Source organism: Ambystoma mexicanum, chromosome 8 (assembly GCF_040938575.1).
Source record: "Ambystoma mexicanum isolate Mex_15411 chromosome 8, UKY_AmexF1_1, whole genome shotgun sequence".
Lineage (NCBI taxonomy): Eukaryota > Metazoa > Chordata > Amphibia > Caudata > Ambystomatidae > Ambystoma > Ambystoma mexicanum.
In genome coordinates, this window is record NC_090929.1 from 1,427,034,284 (window position 1) to 1,427,054,488 (window position 20,205).

At 47.2% G+C, this 20,205-nt stretch overlaps 1 protein-coding gene across 2 annotated transcripts in view; it reads left to right on the forward strand.

Annotated features, from left to right (window-relative positions):
* The window catches only part of MMS19 (MMS19 homolog, cytosolic iron-sulfur assembly component), a 1,998,114-nt gene that overhangs the window by 284,583 nt on the left and 1,693,326 nt on the right, over positions 1–20,205 (forward strand). For both annotated transcript variants that reach the window (XM_069611573.1, XM_069611574.1), the window contains exon 5: positions 2,513–2,587. In XM_069611573.1, coding sequence (XP_069467674.1) covers positions 2,513–2,587 — 75 coding nt within the window. The remainder of the gene's footprint in view (positions 1–2,512; positions 2,588–20,205) is intronic.

The window sequence follows — 20,205 nt, forward strand, 5'->3', positions numbered from 1 at the left end:
GAGAACATTCTGAAAGGAGAACAGTTTTGGCAACCCTGGCCGGAGATAACAGTAGTCACGGATGCCTCACTCACGGGGTGGGGAGCCCACGCCAACGACTTGACCATCAGCGGTCGTTGGTCTCCATCGGAGTCCAGACTACATATCAACCTGTTAGAGCTGAGGGCCATCAGACTTGCGCTGAAGGCGTTCCTGCCATCCGTACAAGGGAAGAATGTCCTGATAATGAGGGACAACACAGTGGTCATGCATTACCTCAACAAAAGAGGAGGCGTAGGATCACTACCTCCTGTGCAGAGAGGCGATGCAGCTCTGGTTTTGGGCAATCCAAGAAGGAATCTCTCTATCGGCAGTTCACCTAGCCGGAGAGAAGAACTTGACAGCGGACGCTCTGAGCAGGCAGAGCACAGTCTCCCACGAGTGGAAACTAGCTCAGGAAGTCCTTCAAGAGATCTTCGCCCTTTGGGGAACCCCTCAGCTGGTTCTGTTCGCCACCAGTGTCAACCGGAAGTGCGATCTGTTCTGTTCAAGGGATTTTCCCCCTAGAGGAGCTCTGGGAGACGCGTTCATAGTGGACTGGGAGTTTCCGCTTCTGTACGCGTTCCCACCGGTCCCTGTCATTCCTCAAATGATCAGGAGGTTGAGAAGATTCCGGAAAACCATGATCCTAATTGCCCCGGATTGGGCCAGGAGAACGTGGTACCCGGACCTTCTAGACTTGTCCATCTGCCCTCCAATTCGACTTCCACTCAGAGAGAATCTACTCTCACAGATGGGAGGTCAGGTTCTCCATCCAGACATCAAAACCCTCAACCTTCACGCTTGGCTTCTGAAAGGCTGAGGTACAAGGATTGGGACCTCCCTGATGATGATGATGATGATGATGATGATGATGATATGGAGGTGTTGCTTCCGGCAAGGAGGCCAGCAACAAAGTCTTTATACCGCTGCCGTTGGAACAGATTTTGCAGCTGGTGTAGAGAAAAGAATATCGACCCATTTTCATGTGGTACACCAATGGTTTTGTCCTTCCTGCTCTATTTGGCGAATTCAGGCCTTCAAGTTGGCACCATTAAGGGCTATCTCGCAGCGCTATCCATCTTTAAGCGCACTGGGGAAGAACCATCCTATTTCAAGTTACCCTTGGTAATACAATTTCTAAAGGGGTTAACCAATGTTTATCCCCCAAGACCATTCCAAGTTCCCCTATGGGATTTAAACTTAGTCCTAACTTTCCTGATGGGCACACCTTTCAAACCACTCCATTCTTGTTCGTTAAGATTTCTTACCCTTAAAACTGTTTTATTAATAGCACTTACATCTGCTAGAAGGGTGAGCGAGTTACAAGCTCTTTCTTGTAAACCCCCTCATACAATCTTTCACAAAGACAAAGTTGTCCTGCAAGTGAAGCCTAATTTCCTCCCAAAGGTGGTTTCTGAATTCCATATCACTCAGAAGATTACCCTTCCATCTTTCTATCCTCCTCCTCATCCGGGGAAAGAGGAAGAGAGGTTACACAGGCTGGACCCAAGAAGGGCTTTAAGTTTTTACATCAGTAGACTGGCTAGGATAAGACAGGCAGACCAGCTGTTTGTAGGCTACATAGGTCACAAGCTGGGGTTACCGATAACTAAGCAGACCATTTCCAGATGGATCATTCTAGCCATTTTTGAATGTTATAAACTGGCAGGAAAAGAGCCCCCTCAAAATCTTAGGGCTCATTCGACCAGAGGTATCGCAGCTTCATCGGCCCTCAAAAGAGGAGTGCCGGTTAAAGACATATGTGCGGCTGCCACATGGTCGTCCGTCCATACCTTTACACGGTTTTACAACTTGGATTCCTCCTCCAGTCAAGAGACTAGGTTTGGAAGGGCAGTATTGCACTCTATTCATCAATAAAAGGAAGCATGAAGTCAGTACTCCCACCTCCAATAACAGAATACTGCTATGGGAGCCTATCTAAGATAAGGAATACGTCGGAGGACAGAATCCCTTCGAAGAACAAGTTACTTCTTACCTTGTAACATTCTTTCGATGGGATGTTCCTCTGACGTATTCCTTATCGACCCTCCCATCCATCCCTGCAGTACCACTTCCCTTGTTGTTGCAGCTTATGCTCCTTCAGGGTGATTAGTCTAGTCCAGAAAGAATATTGTGGGCTACAAAACGGAACTGAGCAACGGACGCTGCGCACAGCCTTTATAGGCAGGATGATGTCGACGTCGATACAGCGGCTGTCGAGGGACATCGACTCAGCAGACGTCGACGCGCAGCGCCCTCTAGAGAAAAAATTTCTGAGGCCAGCAAAGCTGGAAAGAGATATCTAAGATAAGGAATACGTCGGAGGAACATCCCATTGAAAGAACGTTACAAGGTAATAAGTAACTTGTTCATCTAGATCATGCCACACATGCTGTTCAGTGGGAACACAGCAAACTGAAGGATATATTGTGCAACAAACAAATCTGCAACAAAATGTAAGAAAATGTGATTTGTTTCCTTCTTTTCACAGAGCTTATGTGAGGCTCTACCAAAAGGAATGGCAGTGTCTGTTCTTAAAGCAGTCTTTCAGGAGGTTCATGTCCAGGTGAGCCATCAACAATATATTTTGTAAAATTGATTCTTGATAAAAAATGACATGTGCTTATACTTGATGTGCTTTCTATCAACTCCACGACCAGAGCCTTTCCTCCATGCCAACGGGAGTATACTACACCCCGGTAGGGGCTGTGGTAGGAATAGAGGTAGAGAAAAACATATATATACCTGTCACTGTGCATAAAAGAGAAAGTGGACCGTAAACCCTTGGCTAGCAAACCTCACACCATAAAGGACTGATTTACTAATGTCATGTAATCTACAGTGGGTCTACTGTTAAACCACCTACCAAAGCACAATATATTATAAAACAATATACAACTATTGGTATAGATGCCCCACACTTTATACACCTGCACAAATATTAATGAACTGATTCTCAATAAAGAACACTCAATGAATGCTCACTCTCCTGTAAAGTACATTTCTTTTTAGTAAGAGAAAAAAGTTATAGAAAAGCATTGCAACTGTGTGACTACAGTGGTGGGTTAGAAGATGGACGCAACGATGAATCATTTCACTATGAGGTTTATTAAAGAATAGGAAAAAGGCCTAAATTTCCCTATGCTAGAAGGTATCCCTACCTAACGAAACCTGCTATGGTGCTCATCCGTCATCAGTTATTGTCTTAAAAGAATCTGTCCACCCTACCAACTAAGCCTTACTGACCCAACCACTATGATAACTAAAGACAGGAGAATGACTCCCTTTTCCTGTAGCCTATTTGCTTACTGCAACCGTCTATTTCAATAGTACATTTTCATATTGTCTGACTGTTTTGATTAATTCATACAATTCGTTCAAGACTTGATTCTCTTTACAGAGATTTGTTCTTCTCTTTTCCCGTGGTAGTTATCCAACATTCATAAATCTATCCTTCTGTTCTATTTTCTTGGACTTTACAGATACAAGACATTGATTCTCATTCACTTTTTGAGGTTTCACCATTTGGATTTCTTTATCTTGACTGAGACTAGTAACATTTGTCTCAAACAATTCTCATTCTCTCCTAGTTTCAATATCAGTCTCTTTACTTTGACTGGGACATCTATGATTGCCCCATAACAATGATCTGCTCCCCTCCCAGGTCTCTCGTTCTCCCTGTTACCTGGGACTCCTACGGATAACTTCACATGGGCTTCTTGCTGCTCATTATCGGTTCTCTGTACCGTCAGCATGTTCTCTTGTGTTCCTGTAATGCTTCTTCTTTCATTCCGTTGTCGAGGATGGTCGTTTGGTACTTCCAGTACCGGTGGGTTACGCATCTGTCTGCGGATGGGTTTTTGACATTGGGGGACTCCTGGTCCACTACGAGTTTGTTGTGTGCACACCACCACCTTCTGTACCCCTCTCTCTCTGAACTCCAGGACGCTCCACGTCTAGCTATTTCTCTAGTTCTCTTCGAGGTAAGACGCTGCTGGTACGATTCAGCTTTGCTTACCTTTCTGGTCACAGCTCTGTCGTTCTCTGCCCCCTCCACCCTCCCCACACACCCCATCCCCTCCGTTCTGAAATTTGCAGGCTTTTCTCCTTGCCAGTCTCCTCCCCCATTGTGCATGACGTAGGCTTAGTTTTTAGGGAGTTCACCATCGGAGTGGGAGCCCTTGCCCCCGAAGGGTGGAAGTCTCTCCCAGTGAGGTCCTACTTGCATCTACCCCTAGGGAGGGTAGTGCGAGCGGGCTCACCTCCCTAGCCTCACGGGGCGGGGGGACGGTAATCCCCCCCCCCCTCCCCTTGGGGAGAAGGGACGAATTCCTGCGATTCGTCACACTGCACATAATCCACTCAATATGAAGGTTATCAATGAAAACACTTCTACCATTTTCTAGCCTATATCTCTACTGAAAATGAATCCTCCAACTCCGAAACCATAATAGATCCTTGAAGGCAATTAAGATTACCCAGGCTTACAGCTCAGGGAGTCTTAATTCTGTTACAGGCGCACACAGGTAAGCATTAGGATCTTTCTTTATTGCTACTCCAGCAGCCCTTCAAAACTTAAATCTTTTGTTTTTTTTATTTCAACCATAAAACACCAATAAAGGACTACCATTTCCCAGAAGTCTCCTTTTTCTGGTACTTTTCCTGTTGGCAAATTCGACCAGTGAGGACCCTCTCCTTCATCACAAGCCAAGGCTTGCCTGTGTCCCTTCCTCTTTCTTTTGGGTGCCCTGCAATGGACACTGCCACTTGCAAAACAGACTGCATGAACCAAAGAACGGTATCAAAACCAATGTAGCACTCCACACCAACCAGGCGTGAAATTCCTTGTAAATTTCCACTGCAGTAAGCCATCTTCTGCATCAACTCCACCAACACATGAACCACTGATGCTCTTCCATTCTTCTGTTCATCACATGGTGTAAGGACAAAACCATTAGGAGGCTCCTTTCACCATGGCGTTACAAATACAACTTTCCAAACTGTAAAGCATATTCTGGGAGGGATAATGCTCGCCTCTGTGTCTTTTATATATTCCAGACTCCCTGTGCTGTAAGCCTGGGGAATCTTTGTTCTATGTCAAGACAACCAGAGGTGGGCGTTATGCTTGTTTAAAGCTTCCCATCAGGGTCTCTGATATTGTATATTGGCTTAAAATAACACTTCAAATGTAGAATCACCAGACCAATCAGCAGACTTAAGAATATCCTGCAACAATACCACTGCAGTAAACTCTTTGGAAGCCATCACACCCTGCACTGAATGCGCCCCAAACATTGTGACATCAACACCTGCCAATGACATGACTTCCCTCACCCGTCTAGCAATGGTTGCAAAAACTGCTGCTACAGGGAATGCCTTCATTTCAACAGCCAACCTGGCTCACTATCCTGCCAGGTACTGTGACTATGAAGATCAATGATGATAGTTTATCTCTTGTGGATGCGGGTCCCAGACTCTCAATTGCTCTTCCTATTTCTGGTTTTCGCTTAGTTCTTGATAGACTTGGTTTACTCTCCTGCTAAGTACTACCCTTTTGCAAAACGTATGCTAATGTTTCTTCTCAGCTTTCAGGGTCCCAGACCTTATACTGTTGGCTTCTATCTTGCCACTGCCATCTCCAGTCCCCAGCGCCTGTCCAGCAACCTGCATATCTTAGAGCATGGTCTGTGTAGGCTGCGACTTCTCGGGGGCGATTGCCGTAAACTTGGCGGCTTCTGCGGCTCTCGTGTGCTTTCTCCGAACTGTGGTGGCTCTGCAGCCTCCACTCTCTCCCTGGCAGCGCGATCGCTTCTGCCTGCACTCAATAGGGTTCAGGGACTTTTGGAGCTTCTATCTGCCAGCTTCCCTTTCAGGCCTTCTCCTTTGGACCGGCTTCGGATCTCCCATCTCCATTTGCGGCGTCCTGTGCTCCATCAGTCTTCGCTCTACACTTGTACTTGCTCTTGCGGTTCCCCCTCAGAGGATTGGCTGCAATACAATGTTTCTTCCATGTTTTATGTCCTAGTTGGAGTTGGCTTTTCCAGATTGTCTGGCTGGTCTGCTCACTCTGGTTCAGTGGGGTACTCCTTAGCACTTTGCCTCTTCTTCTTTGTCTCAGTACAATTAAGATCAATCTCTACTGGGTTTGAGATGTTCTTCCTCTTCTCTTTTTTGCAGTGGAATTCAGATGGTTAGTCCCTACTCTTCCTCGTCTCAGAATATGGTAGCAGGGAGGAATTGTTTACCCTACACAGATGGATGAAGGTGTGTGGGACTGTTCCCCTTCACAGGATAAGAGGGGAGGGAGGTGTTAAAGGGGTGGGTTGATACTGTGCTCTCCCTAAGATGTCCTCCCTTGTCGCATAAGGGGTTCCCCTCCCCATGTGATCCTCCCACGATGCACCGCCCCTAGGGGGACTTTTGAACTGTGGCCGCACCTCCCTGACCACAAGGGAATGACCCCCCTCACCCCCTATCTTATAAGATATGACAGCATCTAAGCATTTGTCACACGTCTCCGGTCAGGAAAGTCCTTATAAGGTCATGCACTTGCTCAGGATAGCTGCTGCTTCCGCATGCTAGTGAGGGAGCGCGTGAATGTGTTTGGCACGTGTGTGTTTGGCATACAGGAGTTTTTGTCTCGTGTGTGTTGGGCATACGCACGCTCGTTTACTGGTAAGGTTACAATGGAGGGTGAAATCTAATAAGGACCAGATTGGTATATTATTTGTGTATTGTAACCCCAAAACTGAAGAATTCGAGTTTTATTTTTTTTAAGCTAATATTTCCGACCGCTTGATGGCTGAAACTGGACACGAGGGTGCAAGTATAGTGCTTTTAGGTGACTAACATCAAATTCATATAATATATGGGTTGTCCAACTCCAGGCCACGAGGAATTTTGAATGGCAACCTATTTGGCGATTTTCCACCAAGGTGTACGTGCCATATCTCTTTCATGGGGGTCCATGTTGGATTATGTGTCTGTCAAAAGACTTGTTTGAGCGGTCTTGTGAATTGGCGATGAATGACTCTTAAGAGATTGATCATACTCTATTGGCATGGACCGTTTCTCTATCTCTTATTTTAGTATAGCTTTAATACCATTGCATGTGAAAATTTGACCAAGAGACTCAGCTGTCTTATGGCGTGCAAGATAAGCCAATCGTTTTAATGCATGTGTACAAGACTGTTCTGATAAGAACGGCTTGGAATTAACCAACCCAAAGGCGTTTGTATCCACTGAATAATTTATTTTTAGTGGTTTAACAACTGAAAAACATTTAAAGGAGTCGATGCAATACAATTTAAATGTGCACACGTTTGATGCAGTTGTACAGACTAAAAAAACAGAATTCGTAGAAACATTAGACAGCTTGGAAATTAGGCCTTCATTCTTTGAGTGAAAATACCAAATTAAAGCCAGTATATGCTCATGGGATAAAAACACGTTGGTACACAATGGCTTTGAGAGACACAGAGAAGATGCTGGAAAGTAAAGACGCTAATGCTTTCTTGTTGCTTGTTAAGTCCACTGTAATTCAGGACTTTATACAAGCACAACCAATATCTGAGGAGCAATGGGTCGAGCACTTTGCGACTCTTGATGCCGTTTAAACCAGGCATGTCTTGGAGAGAATGTGTTTATTTCGATGAGGAACACATTTTTTATTTCATTCTAAAATGTAAAATATCTAATGGACCAGGACTTGATGGTTTGTCGAATGAGACACGGAAATCTGAGCCACAGTCGTGGAATAAAGTGTTGTTGGATTTATATAATAATACTTTAAACTCTCATTTTATTCCCCCCCCCTCTTGGAAATGTGCAGTTATTTAATTTATGAGCTTGGTGATAGACTTCAACCATCTAACTAGCGCCCAATTTCTTTATTGGATTTGTCTAACAAAATGTTTGGAAGTATGATGCTCCGAGTTAGAGCGGGGCAACTGTCAGATGTATGAGGCAACAGGAGACATTCCACTTACCGCTTCGAGGTGGCAGGTGGCTCTAGAACTGTAGACACGTGATGGTCTGCGAAAGCAAACTTCCCTCTCTCACACGTGTGTGTGTGTGTGTGTGTGTGTGTGTGTGTGTGTGTGTGTGTGTGTGTGTGTGTGTGTGTGTGTGTGTGTGTGTGTGTGTGTGTGTGTGTGTGTGTGTGTGTGTGTGTGTGTGTGTGTGTGTGTGTGTGTGTGTGTGTGTGTGTGTGTGTGTGTGTGTGTGTGTGTGTGTGTGTGTGTGTGTGTGTGTGTGTGTGTGTGTGTGTGTGTGTGTGTGTGTGTGTGTGTGTGTGTGTGTGTGTGTGTGTGTGTGTGTGTGTGTGTGTGTGTGTATATCTATCTCTGAGGCTTGTGGAATCTGCTTAGAGCACATGCTGTGCATAGGCCGACATCTAGTGGAAGCTGCAAAGTATTAGTTTGTTTTTCGAAACTCGAAAAGGGGCGTCGAACTAGGGCTTGCCAGTAATACTATCCCTAGTGTGACGTCCACTGTACCCATGAACTCCGCAACTTGTCGGAAGCATAGTTGCGGAGTTCCCTTGCTTACAGCCATTTATCATAAATTTATCAAACAAATCCCTGTTCTCAAATACCACATCGAAGAGCCGAAGATCGATGCCGGTACTTGGAAGACGAACAGCCGTCGAGCCTACACGACGGAGTTTGGGCCTCGGAAGGCCTCTGGCCTCGGCCCTGCAAGTAGGGAGTGGACATACTCGCACTCTTTTTTTCTTACATATACCCGCCCGCTGCCAGAGATCGACATATGGAGAGTACTCCATTTAAATTGTGCCCCAAGTGCAACCGTAAGTTCCTCAGGGTAGATAAACATAACTGTAACCTGTGTCTTCCAAGGGACCACCCTGGGGCAAATTGTAGAGCTTGTAAATTCTTCAAAGCCAAGACACTTAAGGACCGCTTGACCAAACGTTGGGCCCACTACGCCAGGCAACTTGAGGCCATGGACGTTGTGGGTTCCTTCAGTGATGGCAACAACGCAGCTGTATTTGACGGCGAGGGCACAGGGGTGTCACTAGGCACCCAAGCGCAAGCCCCTGACCTCGGAGGACTGTCCGGCGGGGCAGTTGGGGGACAACACCAGACGGCAAGAGCGCTACCCACACCTCTTCCTCTAAACACACTAACCCCACCTGAGATTCGACACGCGTGTCGTGTGATCGGCAGAAGAAGGCACAGAGAGAGAGTGGTCTGCAGAATCTGTGTCCTCTGGACGTTCCAGGTCACGGTCGCCCCATGACACACAGCAAACGTCTGATTCCTAAGAGTGCCACATTACCTAAAGTCAGAGGTAGGGTCGTCAGAAGACTAATCGGACCTCTACCCCCAAGCAGCACGTTTGAAGACTACTCCGGCAGTTTGTTTGATGTCTGCTTCTGAGATTCAACGTCCCTCTTCTAAGACTCACGAATCTCGTGATCCCACCTCCGAATCTCGACGCCGGGCATCAAAAGGTTCAGGAAAGTCCAAGGGGCCAGGAAAGCATCCCTCTACACATGGAAAGGGGGATAAACAACATAAAAGAGCCTCTGAACACGAGGTTCAGAAGGAGAAACACCCCAAGTCCTTAAAGTCCAAGGCCACTGACCCTGTCACTAGGCCAAAGATTGTCCTTCCCACTCCCCAGGATATGGGATTAGAAGAGGAACCAAAGCAGGAAAGGGCGATTTCCAGTTCCAAGGAATGGAACTCAGAGGACATTGACAGAGTAATGAGGAGGATGTCTTTTCTTGCAGATTTCTACGAGAAAGACCTAAATAATTTCTTAGTTATCAGAATACTTCTGCAACCTCAGCCCCTTTGGGATCCAAAGACCCTCAACCTCCTACTAAGAGACTCCGTACTGAGACTCAGTTCAGGGGCTGATTTCAGACCCTTTCAATGTTGAACCTTACCAGCAGTATGGTGAGGATCCAGAAGTACAAATAGACGACCAGGCTGGGGTCGATTATTATGTAGACGATGATGAGAAGGAGGAGAAGGAGGAGGAGGAGGAGGAGGAGGAGGAGGAAGAGGAAGACGAGGCAGAGGCCTATAGCCTTGACTCCCCTATTCCCAAGGACCCACCGGTGAATGACTCTCCTATTGAGAATCAGCCCTTGCTAAACAAAGTTTTAGCCAAGACTGCTGCCCATTTCCAAATTGACACTCAGGGGGCCCAAAAAGAGAGGGATTTTGCAGAGCAGATTCTAGGGGATAAAAGATCCATTGCCCAAGCCATCCCGATTCTAAAGTCTATTCAACGCAGAATCTATCCTTCTCTGCTCGCCCCTAATCTTACCCGGGCAGTTAACCCTTGAATAGAGAAGTTATTCAGGGCTGCCGTCTCCGACTCACTTTACATAAGGGGTCAGCTAAAACCCGACTCATTAGTGGTTACAACCACCAGTAAGGGGACGGGAACACCACTAGCATCTTCAGAAGCTCCCCCGGACAAGGAGAGCAAGAGAATATATGGACTAAGATGAAAAGTGGCATTCACTTCGGTTTACCAAGCATGAATTGCTAACACCACCACTCTGCTTGCAAGCTACAACTGCCATCAATGGGAACAGGTAGCTGCCCTCATTGCCTCCGCACCAGAACCTCTAAAGAGCCAGTTGGCCCAGATTGCGTCGGAAGGAAGATCAGTGTCCGGATGGTCTCTCAAGGCTAACTTCGATGCAGCAGACAATGCAGGGAGGCTTATTGCAGAAAGCGCAGTAATCAAGAGACACGCTTGGCTGAGGCAGTCGGGGTTTAAACCAGAGACCCAAGCCACCCTTATTGACCTACCGGTGGAACCAAACGTCCTGTTTGGAAAAGCAGTGGAGGAAGCGCTTAAAACGGCTAAGGACGAATATGATACCTTAATGTCCCTTGGCCAACTAACTAATAAACCCACAAACCAGCGGGGAAATAATAGTTTCCGTCGCTCTCGTGGCCAAAATTCCCAGAGAGGGTCCCATTACTTTCAGAACCAAGGAACATTGTGGGGCGGCAACCAACAAGATACCCAGAGTTTCGCCAGAGGTCAAAAGAGGGGCCGCCCAGGCAGAGGCGCTATGCCTCCCAACAAACAGTGACGTTCCGCTCCGGGTCCCTTCCCATGCATCCCCAGTAGGGGGGCGCATTTCCACCTTCACCCAAGCATGGGAAGGGATCACTTAGGACAGATGGGTGCTGTCCAGTGTCCGCGGGATACTGTATCGAACTATTGGAACGCCCACGCGACCATCCTCCAAGTCAGAAAATACACTCCTTGGAGCACCAGAGAATCATCCTCGAGGAGATAGTCATTCTTCTTCTTGCAAAGGACGCGATAGAACTCGTCCCGGGCAACCAGCTAAACAAGGGCATTTATTCAACTTACTTCCTTGTGCCAAAAAAAAGATCTAACGATGCGCCCAATATTAAACTTGCGCCCTGCAACCAAGTATGTCAAGCCTCAAAAATTTCAAATGACTAAACTCCAAGAAGTAATCCCCCTACTAAAAAGAGATTACATGACAACATTGGACATGAAAGATGCCTATTTTCATATTTCCATGTTTCCAGCGCACAGAAGGTTCTTGCGTTTCAAGGTGGACAGCCAGCACAACCAGTTCAAAGTGCTGCCCTTCGGTATAGCCTCGTCTCCAAGGGTATTCACCAAAGTACTGGCGGTGGTGGCGGCGCACCTACGCAGGGAGGCAATCCCAGTATACCGTACCCTTACCTGGACGACTGGCTCATCACAGGGGAAACCCCCGTAATTTGCAGATCCAACATTCAAAGAACAATCAACCTCCTCTTTCAATTGGGCTTCTCAATAAATGAGAAAAAATCAAGCCTGGTGCCAAGCACCTCCAAACAGTTCCTAGGAGCTGTCCTAGACACCAAGAGGGGTTGGCCTTTCCATCCGAGGCAAGAATTCGGAATCTGTTACTGCAATTTTCTCTATCAGTCCGGTTGCCAGATAAGGGTGCGCAAAGCGATGTGTTTACTAGGCATGATGGCATCATACATTTACCTGGTTCCCCGCGCGCGCCTTTCCCCCTAATGCAGGAATGGTTGATGAAACTGTGGTCTCAGGCAAGTGGTCAGTGGGACGATCTAGTGGTTGTTTCGCCAACACTAGTACAGAGTCTTCGCTGGTGGACAAGAGAGAATCTTTCAAAGGGGAAACCCTTTTACGATCCAGAAATACAGGCCGCAGTCACAACAGACGCGTCTCTGTCAGGGTAGGGAGCACACCTCCTTCACCACACAGCTCATGGTCTCTGGTCTCATACAGTGGCTCAGAATCACATCAACCTGCTAGAACTTCTGGCAGTCTTCAGAGCGCTTCGGGCGTTCGAACCCCACCTAACCAACCTATCACTGCAGATCCTAACAGACAGAACAACGGCAATGTTTTACATAAACAGGGGGGCACTCGTTCGCCAAATCTGTCCAGGCTTGCCCAGAAAATTTGGATATGGGCACTCAGACAGAACATTCACTTGTTGTCTCAACGTGTTCCAAAGGGATCTCAATTCGCTAGCGGACGCTTTCAGCAGAGATCCCCTCCCAGAAGAACATGAATGGTGCCTACATGAAGAAGTCGTAGGAGACCTCTTCTCTCGGTGAGGGTTCCCCACTATAGACCTGTTCGCCACAAGCGAAAACAGACAATGCCCAGAATTCACATCCAAGTTCCCCCAGCCATGCTCCAAGGGGCACGCTCTATGGATGAACTGGTCAGGGATGTTTGCCTACGCTTTTCCACCAACCCCTTGATTTAGGAAGGTGGTCCACAAGATACACTGGGAATCGATGACGCTCATCCTAGTTGCTCGTATGTGGGCGAGACAACCGTGGTTCCCGCACCTGCGCAAACTGGCGGTGTGCGAACCCATCAGACTTCCATGCTGGTACAACCTACTCTCCCAGCATGAATGACAAACAGTGCATCCTCAACCCAACTCGATGAACTTGGCAGCATGGCTCCTGAAGTCATAGTTTGGCCATCTCAATTTACCACAGAGATGTATGGATATCTTAAAAGAATCAAGAAAACCTAACACAAGGGACTGTTACTTTGATAAGTGGAAAAGATTTGTTATTTGGTGCCAGAATAAACAAATCAACCCAGTTGATGGCACTCCTTCCAGTATTGTCACCTACATGCTCCACTTTCTGGACGCAGGGTTGGTATTTAATTCACTCAAGGTACACCTCGTGGCCCTGTCGGCCTACACCACCTCCATAACAAATTTTCATGGTGGAAGGTGCCAGTTGTCAAAGCCTTTATGGAAGGGGTGAAGAGACTCCCACCCTCCAATTTCTAACCCACCACCAGGGTGGGACCTTAATGTGGTGCTTGCTGAACTCCTGGGACCCCCCTTAGAACCCATGCATAAAACTAGTCTCAAACACATGAGTTATAAGACTGCCTTCTTAGTAGCCATTACATCCATAAAAAGGGTCGGTGAAATGCAGGCTCTGTCAGTGAAGGATCCTTTCTTTACTGCACATAAGGATAAACTGGTTCTACAAACTCACCCTAGGTTCTCACTTAAGTTTATTTGCAAATTCCATGTTAACCTGTCCATCGAGCTACTGGCCTTTTTCCAAGAACCCAAAAGCTCTGCTCAGGTGAAACTACACACACTAGATTTGAGAAGAGCGGTCCTCTACTACGTAGTCAAGACCAGACCGCTAAGAAAGACAGATCAACTGTTTGTCTCCGTAGCTACAGGCAGAGAAGGAGATCGTGTCTCTAAAGGTGCCATCTCTAGATGGATAGTCAAATGTATCTACATGGAGCTCTATTCACACTTTTACTCAGCACTACTGCATTGACACTCATTTCAAGACAGATATTCAAGTGAGACAAGCGGTTCTAAGACATTTGTTCGCTCATGACCCTTCTCACATCCCACCTCCTTCTTCTAACACTGCTCGCTAATCTATGCACAGCATGTGATCTAAGCAGATTCACAAGCCTCAGAAGGGATACATTACTCGCCGTAATCGTATTTCTGATGCTTGTATCTTCTTAGATTCACATGCGCCCGCCCTTCCTCCCCTCTGAGAGAAGGCGCATGGATGCTTGTAGTCTTATCTATCTGCTTGGATACTCTGTACTCGCGCTACTCCTCATGCTACCTCATGTCAGAAAAAATACAATCTGAGGGTCCTACACGCGTGAGGGATCATTGGTACAGTGGACGTCGCACTAGGGATAGTATTACTGGCATGTCCTAGTTCAACGCTCCTCTTTGAGTTTTGAAAAACAAACTGTAATACTCTGCAGCTTCCACTAGATGTCGGCCTATGCACAGCATGTGAATCTAAGCAGATACAAGCATCAGAAATACGATTACGGTGAGTAATGTATCCCATATATATGGGAGCGACGGGTCGCAGAAACCTTGATGGAACAGACAAAAATGCCATATAAACTCGCTGCAAACTTCACAGAATAGAGGTGACTTGTAAGGAAGTTCTCGATGGTAGACGCAACTATGATGATCCGAGTAAATGATGAGAGGATTCCAGGAGTCAGCGTGCAGAGAGGATTCCAGGTCAGGAGAGCAGGAGCAAGAGTCAGAATGACGAGGGAAAAGTCAGACGAAATTGGGAAACGAGACAAGAGGATCAGCGGGAAGATCTGATGGAAGGCAACCCAAAAGATCACATAAAGGAACAGCGTTGGGCAAGAAATACTTGCATTGTGATGCAATGATCCCGCGGTGGTTCTGCTTGATATGAGGAAGACGCAGAGAATGACGGTGCGTCAGGCCGCCAACCAGGAAGTGACCTCACAAGTGGTCCAAGACCGCTGCAGTAGATGTGATCGACAAGCGGCTATGTAACGTTGGCGAGGGAGACGGCAGCCTCTCTATAGTGACCATGATGCACCTCTGACAGCAACTAAAACTGGCTGTTTAAGATTTTTTTCAAATCTGGTTTTAAGAAGGGGGTCCTCTGGGAGTGGGGGAGAAGCAGCTGATCTGATGGTGAGACATGGTATCCGTCCTTTTCCACAACCCATTTAACCCCTATCCCTGCTTATTTTATGGGAAACTACAACTCCCACAATTCCTCTCCACTTCACATTGACAACACTACTGAGCCGAGGAAGATGAGGAATGAGGCCAGGAAGATTACCTCTACTGACTTGCAATGGCTCTGTCCCTTTAACAAGACCAGGCAGAGTGAGGCACATAATTCTAACTATACACACCTGCCACTTGTTAACACTCCCTGTCAGGATAAAAGGTGCCATCCATGGTCTGAGCGACAGCCTGGTAGGGCTGTTTTGGGGCCGCCAAAGTCACTACAGCGGTGTCGCGCCTTTCTGTGCCGTGAGAGCTAGCCTCGCAGGATCAGCACCCTTCGCTGTCATGGTAGTAGCGGTCGCCGACTGAGTCGCCAACGAGGTCTTAGTCTGTGCCGGTTTAGCCTGCGGCGTTCTCCTATGTCCGTGCTTCTCGGATTTCTCACAAAGTTTAGCCAGGGTAGATGACTTCCTCTTCAAAGAGGAGCTCGATTGTCAGCTGCAATAGAGGTTGAAGGTGATGTTGATCTTGCCCTATCCACTTTGGGACCCGCTTTCGCGGCGAACCTGGTGGACTCAGACTTGCAGCTCTTGGCCTTATCTTGGCCCCACGGATGAGGTGCCCTCAAAGGACTTAGAAGACCGCTCCTCGGAATGGCCGGTCCTGGGTGAAGTATGACTCTGCTTGGAGCACGGGTCAGAGGCCTTGGTGTTAAGCCATGCCGCAGCCTACTACACCTGTCCTTCGTTGCCTTTTTGGAGAAACTGAAGCTTATCTCGCAAGCTACCTCCTTGTGGTCTGGTTGCAGGAAGTAGAAGCATTGCAGGTGTTAGTTCTCCACAAACCTGTTCCATAGCATGCATTTGATGCAGGGCCTGAAGAGGGCCCATTCCTCCTTCTCCTCCGTCATGGTCGGAGCACGCAAAGTAAGCCCAAAGGCCCTGAAGAATCTTCTACAATCTGCACCCTTGAGGGTGCGCGCAACTTCACCGACAATGGGGGCCCGCTGTCGGCAGATGAAGAAAAGAGCACACAGGCGTCTTTTAAACAAAAGTAAAACCTTTTCCATCAAAAACATGAACAAATGCACAAATAGATCGTAGAGGAAACTCGAGGACTCTCAACCACTGAAGCGGGCAGTAAAAATCAGAAGATGGCTGCCAGAGGAGGGGTTTAGGGAGAGGACTGTCATTGGATGGGGGCAGTATGACCCAGATGAGTGATTGGTTTAGAAGAGAAATACAGTTTTTCAGTGAAAGTGAAACTGTTTTTTCTTTTACTGAGGATTCCCAACCTGATGATGGGGAATATTCATGAGCATGTGAATCCATGCCAGGCCCATGCTGGAGAACAACTTAAACCTTAACTTATTTTATTGCATTTTTGGACATTACAAACGCATACATTTATCATTGAAGCTTTGAATCCCCTGACAATATGAAAATGCCCAACCCAAATATTTTACTCTAACTATTCCCCTCCCACCAATTCCCTTCTACAACCTTCCTCCCTGTCCATTTCATGTGATTCCCTATTTCAGTTTTTATTCCAATTACTAGGGTCTACTTTTATCTGACACCCACAAACAGCAGTTCATTCATGCATCATAGTGGCCTCGTACATATGTTTCCCAAAAACGCTTACTCTATACACCATCAGCCCTTCATGGTGACTTATCATCTGAGGGGAAAAATGTCGCCTGTGTCCACACGTCCCAGGCCAGTAGTATCTCGTCACCTCCTCCCGACCCTGTCCCTACACTTTTACGAGACGGTCATTTCAGCTAGCACCCATCTTTTCAGGTCTATTATCCATTTGTCCAGCATGGGGGCCCCCTTTGCTTCCATGCTAATGCAATCCTGCGTTTAGCCAATACAAACGGCAGGTCCACAAACCTCTGCACGTTTCTGTGTTTTTGTGCCATGTCCAGGGTCATGCCCTGTAGACATTCCTGAGGCGAATATGAAAAATGTTATCCGAGGTCAGCGAGCCTATAATATATTGCAGTCCACTACCTTCTATATCCCTGGGCAGTTCTGCATGCCCACATGTGCATCTAAAGCAACTAGAAGGGTAGTTTGAGAACAGTTTTGCCATTCTTGCAGTGGTCAAGTACCCCATATGCACTAAATTGTAATGCATCAGCTCAAACCTGCCTGTGAACGGGAGGAACGGGAAGAAGGAGAGAAATGGTGGAATCACCTCCGTGGGGGAAGGGGGGGGAATACAACTGGGTAACGACCATGAGAGTGAAGAGCGGCGACACCTTCCCTGACTGAACCCAGCAGTGCTGGGAGCCGAGGAAACAGGCAGTGGCAGCCCGGCGGTTCCCGCTCCCTTATTACGTGGAGCCGAACTGGAAACGAACAGTAAAGACCCGGCGGTTCCCAACCTCTTCATTCACAACGGGTCATTATATAAGGAGGACACAGCTAACGGGAAACCCTTGCATGTGACCGCAGGCTGGAAGAGAGAGAGAACTGCACCTGAGACGCTCTGGGTGTATGAAGACTAGGCGTCACCTTTTCATGGTTCATCCTTATCACAGAAGAAGAAAACTCTATCCAAGAACTTTGAACAATCATTTTATTTTTATTTTCTTTGTGAACCTGAATAAAGGCAATTTTAAGTTCCTTCAAGCCAGCTGCTGTCTGCCTCATCCTTACAAGTTTGGTGGCAGCGGTGGGATTCTGCAGCACGCCATGGAGGGCATTATTAAAACTCTAGCCGAAAGACAACAGCAGCTCCAACTGATTATCCAGGTCCAGGCTCACCAGGCACAGACGGACCGTCACCCATACAGCAAGCACTCCAGCTCCAGGCCGCCAGTCAAGATGCAATGAAGAAAGTCACAGATGCCATGGCAACAAGCAGAGGGTCCCCCATGACCCCTACGGCAGTGTTACAGAAATTCCAACCTGGTGAAGATCCATGCTAGTTCTTCACCAACTTTGAAAGAGTCACTCGCAATGCCCAATGGCCCGTTGACAAATGGGGACACTTTATAGCCCCCTTGCTGCCTGGAACTATGCAAGGGGCCTACCAAGCCACCAACCCAACAGGTGACACAGCGTACGCCGAAATAAAAAGACCCATACTGGAACGCATTGGGCATGAATGAAGAAGCGTATCGGATCAGGCTCCGAGAGACCAAACTGAAACCGGGGGAGACCCCCAGACAATTGTACTATCGTGTCCAAGACCTGACCGAAAAATGGCTTAAACTATCCAGTAGCAGTATCCAAGACATAATGGATAGAGTAAAGTTGAAATAGTTCACAGAAGCTCTACCATCTTCAATGCAACGGTTGGTTTGACAACACCATCGACCCACGCTGGCGGAAGCCATTGATATTGCTTCTGCTTTCCAGAAGGCGGGGTCGGTTTGCGTGCCTCCCACTGACCTCCCCCTTTCAAGAAACTCCGCCCTGAAAACTCAGGGGGCAGGGGAACAAAGGACAAGAATGGACTCCAGGGGTACACCCTGGCCAAGCTTAAGCCGACATCCGCAGTGTTTCGATTGTGGGGACTGGGGGCATATAGCAAGGTTTTGCCCCAAGAAACCTAAACCTGCGGAACCAATGGAAATCGGATTCATCCAAGGAAGAGAGTACCGGAGAAGTCGAGACCCTTATTTTCTAGACGTCCGTGGGGATGGTACTCCCCGACGGGCCCTACTCGACAGCGGGAGTGAACAAACGGCAGTCAAACCGGAAGTAAGTGGAGAAGGGCTTGGGTTGGAAACTACCATACCTATAAAATGTGTTCATGGGGACACAAAGGCGTATCCGTCCAAAGAGGTTATCATAGAAGTAAAAGGGGTCGAGTCCAAAATGAAGGTCGCCATTATGCCTCACTTGTCAATACCGGTACTGTTAGGGACAGACCTCCCTTCCTTTCAGGACTGTGTAAAGGATGCAGAATGGCTGAAGACAGCTCCCTTTTCGAAAATAGAATTCAGTCATGTAGTACCCAGGTCTCCAAGGAAAAGTAGGAGTGAAGTGAGAAGAGGAAAGAGAAAATGGGCAGAAGAGAAAAGGTTTGCGGGGTACATAGGCTGGTTACCAGATGATGATAAAAAGCCTACTTTTCGAAGCGATTTAAGCCCAGATCCCCCCCACTAAGGGTTGCCTGGGACCAGGCCATAGTCCCTCCAGAAAAGGGTACCACTTATCCCTGGTTTAAGTCATCAAGGGATCTTCTGTACCGGGTAACCAAAGAAAAGGAAACCATGCGGGTAACCAAAGACAAAGGAAACCATGAAGTTGAACAATTATTAGTACCCCTGAGTTTCAGACCTACCATAGTGAAATTTGCACATGATGATAAGATGGGGGGTCATTTGGCAAGAGACAAAACTCGAGACAAAGTCCTAAAAAGGTTCTATTGGCCAGGAGTCTATCGGGATGTGACCAGATATTGTGAAGAATGTAAAGTCTGCCAGAAAACCAATCCACTAATACCTCCCAAGGCCCCTTTGCAACCTTTACCCCTTATAAAAGAACCCTTTTTCCGTATCGGAATGGATATAGTTGGGCCCTTGGAACCTATTAGCCATGGACATCAATACATCCTAGTCATTGTGGACTATGCCACGAGATAACCTGAAGCCTTCCCCATGAGAGTTATAAGCACAAAACAAGTCTGTAACCTGCTTTTACCCTTCTTCGCCCGTGTGGGGATACCATCCAAAATAATTACCGACCAGGGATGACATTTTGTATCTGGTGTGATGCAGAGGGTATGCCAACAGCTGAACATAAGACAGATACGTACCACAATTTATCATCCACAGACAGATGGCCTGGTAGAACGATATAATAAGACCCTTAAACAGATGTTAAAAAAAGTGACTGAGCCTACAGGCACTAATTGGGACCAAGTGTTACCATGGGTACTTATGGTTTTAAGAGACACCCCTCAGTCCTCCACCGGGTTCTCCCCGTTCGAACTGTTGTTCGGACACAAACCTCGAACAGTCCTGGATATAGCCCAAAGTGAATGCGAAGACCAGGAGGAAGAGACCCAATTTACAGACTATGTCATTAATCTTCGAGACAACTTAACCAAGTTAAGGGAGTTGGCAAGGGAGAATCTGGGCCGCTCACAGATAAATCAGGAAAAATATTACAATCGGTCTGCCCGGGTACAAACTT